Raw genomic sequence first — 3,170 nt, forward strand, 5'->3', positions numbered from 1 at the left:
ACCATGATTTTTTTGGGGTGGGGGGGGGGCGCCTGGGGGGGGGGAGTAATTTTTGGGGGAGTGCGCCCCCACGCCCTCCCCCATATACGCCACTGCCGAGCACATGGAAATACACTTGGAAAACATGTGGACACTTTTTAAAAATCCGGAATTAGAGTAAAAATAACTCACTTGAAGCCCGTAGGCACGATTTTTAAAGGAGGTTCTAATTTTGCACAGAATATTCACCTCATCCCCACCATGGTCGGGGAAGATTTTAAGGATAAAACACCACAGATGTCAAGAAATGGCACTCCAATTCATAAGAAAATGCTAAATTTCTAATTTTTGGAGTTAATTTCAACAACTTCCATGCAAAAGGCACTTTATTGCCACCAGAGGGCATCCAGCATTTCCACTTTATAATAAGGAACGTTTACTGATGTGTTTACGGTCACCTGAATATATCCACCTCCTTATAATAAACATTTAATTGTTTAATATCAAATGTTTAATGTCAATTAACATTTGATATTAAATAATGAATTGCCGGTCCGCCTCCATATTTGCGTCATCTACAGTTGATACTGGTAGTTGAAAACTAAGTTTTAAATGGTTTTTACAATGCATAAAAACAATGACCAACCTATGGTTACAATAAAAATGCAGGTAGCACGATTACCAGTAGTATCAATTGCTACGCATGTAACTGGTGTAGTATCATTGAACAAACTTCCAGTCAAATGGTCACACGTGATATCAACTGCGCCCTCTTTATCTGTTGCGGAGACATTGAAATGAACATATCCTGGGGAATCATATAGGTGATCATCTGGGCAGAAAATATTTGGTACTTCAGAAGCTGTGAGGGTAAATGCATATTTGTGAGAGTCTCGTTGAAATTAACATTCTTTATTAATCTTTTATTTAAAGAAAAAACACCCAAAGCCATTCACACCTCGTGGCCGTGTGGCTAATCTCTAGATTTGCAATGTGTAATGTATCAGTTACGTGATCTTATGGTATTTTAATACATGTTAACATCAAATTATAATGTGGGCTAATATCAGAATAACAATTTATTAAAGTATCACATCATTGTCAACAGAAAATATTTACATTCATTATATTGAGACCATGTATCATTGCAACATGACAAATCATAAAAAAAATCAGTATAATTTAAACACAAACCATTTTTATCTTTTAAAATTAGAACTCTTTATTAATTATACTCGAAAAAAATCACATTCGGTGGCTTGCCACAAAAGCTTTCTGTACACATTTCTAGATAACCAGTGGCTATTTGTGAAGACCAAGAAAAAGTAATACCATTCTAAAACATGCTAAATGGATTACTACGTCTTATACTATCAAGACATTAACTTTACGTTTCTCTGTAAATTAAAGACAAATCACCAATTAAATAAAGAATATTTTATAATATAATAATAATAATACTAATAATAATAATAATAATAATAATAATAATTATTATTATTATTATTATTATTATTATTATTATTATTATTATTATTATTATTATTATTATTATTATTATTATTATTATTATTATTATTATTATGTCGATTTATGTCATCATACATACAGACATTAACAGCAAATGAACAGCTAGCTGTATTATTGGCATCGTCCCTTGCAGTGCACACAACTTTCGTGGAACCAATTGCAAACCTCGATCCAGATACAGGAAAACAATCAACAGTCGGTTCAGATAAGTCGTCAACTGCTATTGGCTGGCTGTAGTAAACCAATGGGATGATTGATGTGATCTGGGGTATAGTACAGTTTATTACTGGAGCTATTTTATCTATGATTTAAAAATATTATTTTAATTAGAAATAATACTAATATTTTTTATCAACTATAAAAATATTTGTCCAAGAAATGAAAGTAACAGTATAAATTTCAAATTTGAAGAAACCGAAAGTAATTTATGATATAAAATCATATAATATGCATAACAATCGAATTATTTAAAAAATAAGCTAAATAAAAACACTAAGTATATAGGCCTAAACGACTTAAATATGATACTGTATATCCAGTATACCTTTCCAGATAAAAACAATACTTTAAATTTAGAATCAAGTATTATATAAAATATATAGTTTTCTTTCAATAATCAATTTATTGATAGAAAAACTATTATATAATAAACATTAGATTAGAAAACAATCAACAGACGGTTCGGACTAATTGTCAAATGTTATTGACTAGATATAGTTAACCAACGGAATAATTTATGCCATCTGGTCTATAATACAGTTTATCACTGTGCTTTTTATCTATGATATAAATGAAAAAGGTTAAGACGTGTACATTGCGTTACATTACTATCAAATGTTCAATATCAATAAACATTTAATAATAAACAATGAATTGCTGCTCCGCCTCCATATTTGCGTTATCTACAGTTGATACTGGTATTCACAAACGAAGTTTAACAATGCATAAAAACAATTACTAACCTATAATTACAATAAAACTGCAGGTAGCACGATTACCGGTAGTATCAGTTGTTACGCATGAAACTAGCGTGGTAACATTGAACAAACTTCCAGTCAAATGGTCACACGTGATATAAACAGCGCCCTCTTTATCTGTTGCGGAGACATTGAAATGAACATATCCTGGGGAATCGTACACATTGTCTGGGCAGAACATGTTTGGTACTTCGGAAGCTGTCAGGGTAAATGAATATTAGTAAGAGTCACGTTGAAAATAATATCTTTATTATCTTTTATAACTTGAGGGCTCATACATAGAGTCATTTTTTAAAATCTTAAAATCATAGGAAATAATATGCAAATTTAGTTTAGCTTTGCACTGGGAACACAAATAATGTTGATGAACTATGCTTGATACGATTTATAACATCTTGGTCCTATATTATAGGCCTATTTGAGCACTGTATCATTATCTATTTGATTTATACATTATTTCTGTTTCCAGTGCTAACAGCAACTTGATTTGCATAATTATTATTTCCTATGATTTACCAGCTGCTACATTAAGCTATTACGTAGCCTAAACAAATTGTTTCCACTCTCTTTTATTTTTCATACAACTACAATAAGGTACCGGTACTTTCGTTGATGATGATGAACTATGTTTAATATGATTTATAATATCATGCTCCTATATATTTGATCATTATATTAGTATCT

The 3,170-nt window shown here is 31.0% G+C and overlaps 1 protein-coding gene across 1 annotated transcript in view; it reads right to left on the bottom strand.

The window, feature by feature from the left end:
* LOC117104425 (hyalin-like) overlaps window positions 1-3,170 on the bottom strand; it is a 27,118-nt gene that overhangs the window by 2,421 nt on the left and 21,527 nt on the right. The window contains exons 5-7 of the mRNA XM_033245274.1: window positions 2,472-2,684; window positions 1,589-1,810; window positions 626-841 (exon numbers count right to left, since the gene is read on the bottom strand). Of these exons, the coding sequence (XP_033101165.1) occupies window positions 626-841; window positions 1,589-1,810; window positions 2,472-2,684 (651 nt within the window). The remainder of the gene's footprint in view (window positions 1-625; window positions 842-1,588; window positions 1,811-2,471; window positions 2,685-3,170) is intronic.

Source organism: Anneissia japonica, unplaced genomic scaffold, assembly GCF_011630105.1.
Source record: "Anneissia japonica isolate Jap-2015-1 unplaced genomic scaffold, ASM1163010v1 scaffold287818_len932483_cov186, whole genome shotgun sequence".
NCBI classification, from domain to species: Eukaryota; Metazoa; Echinodermata; class Crinoidea; order Comatulida; family Comatulidae; genus Anneissia; species Anneissia japonica.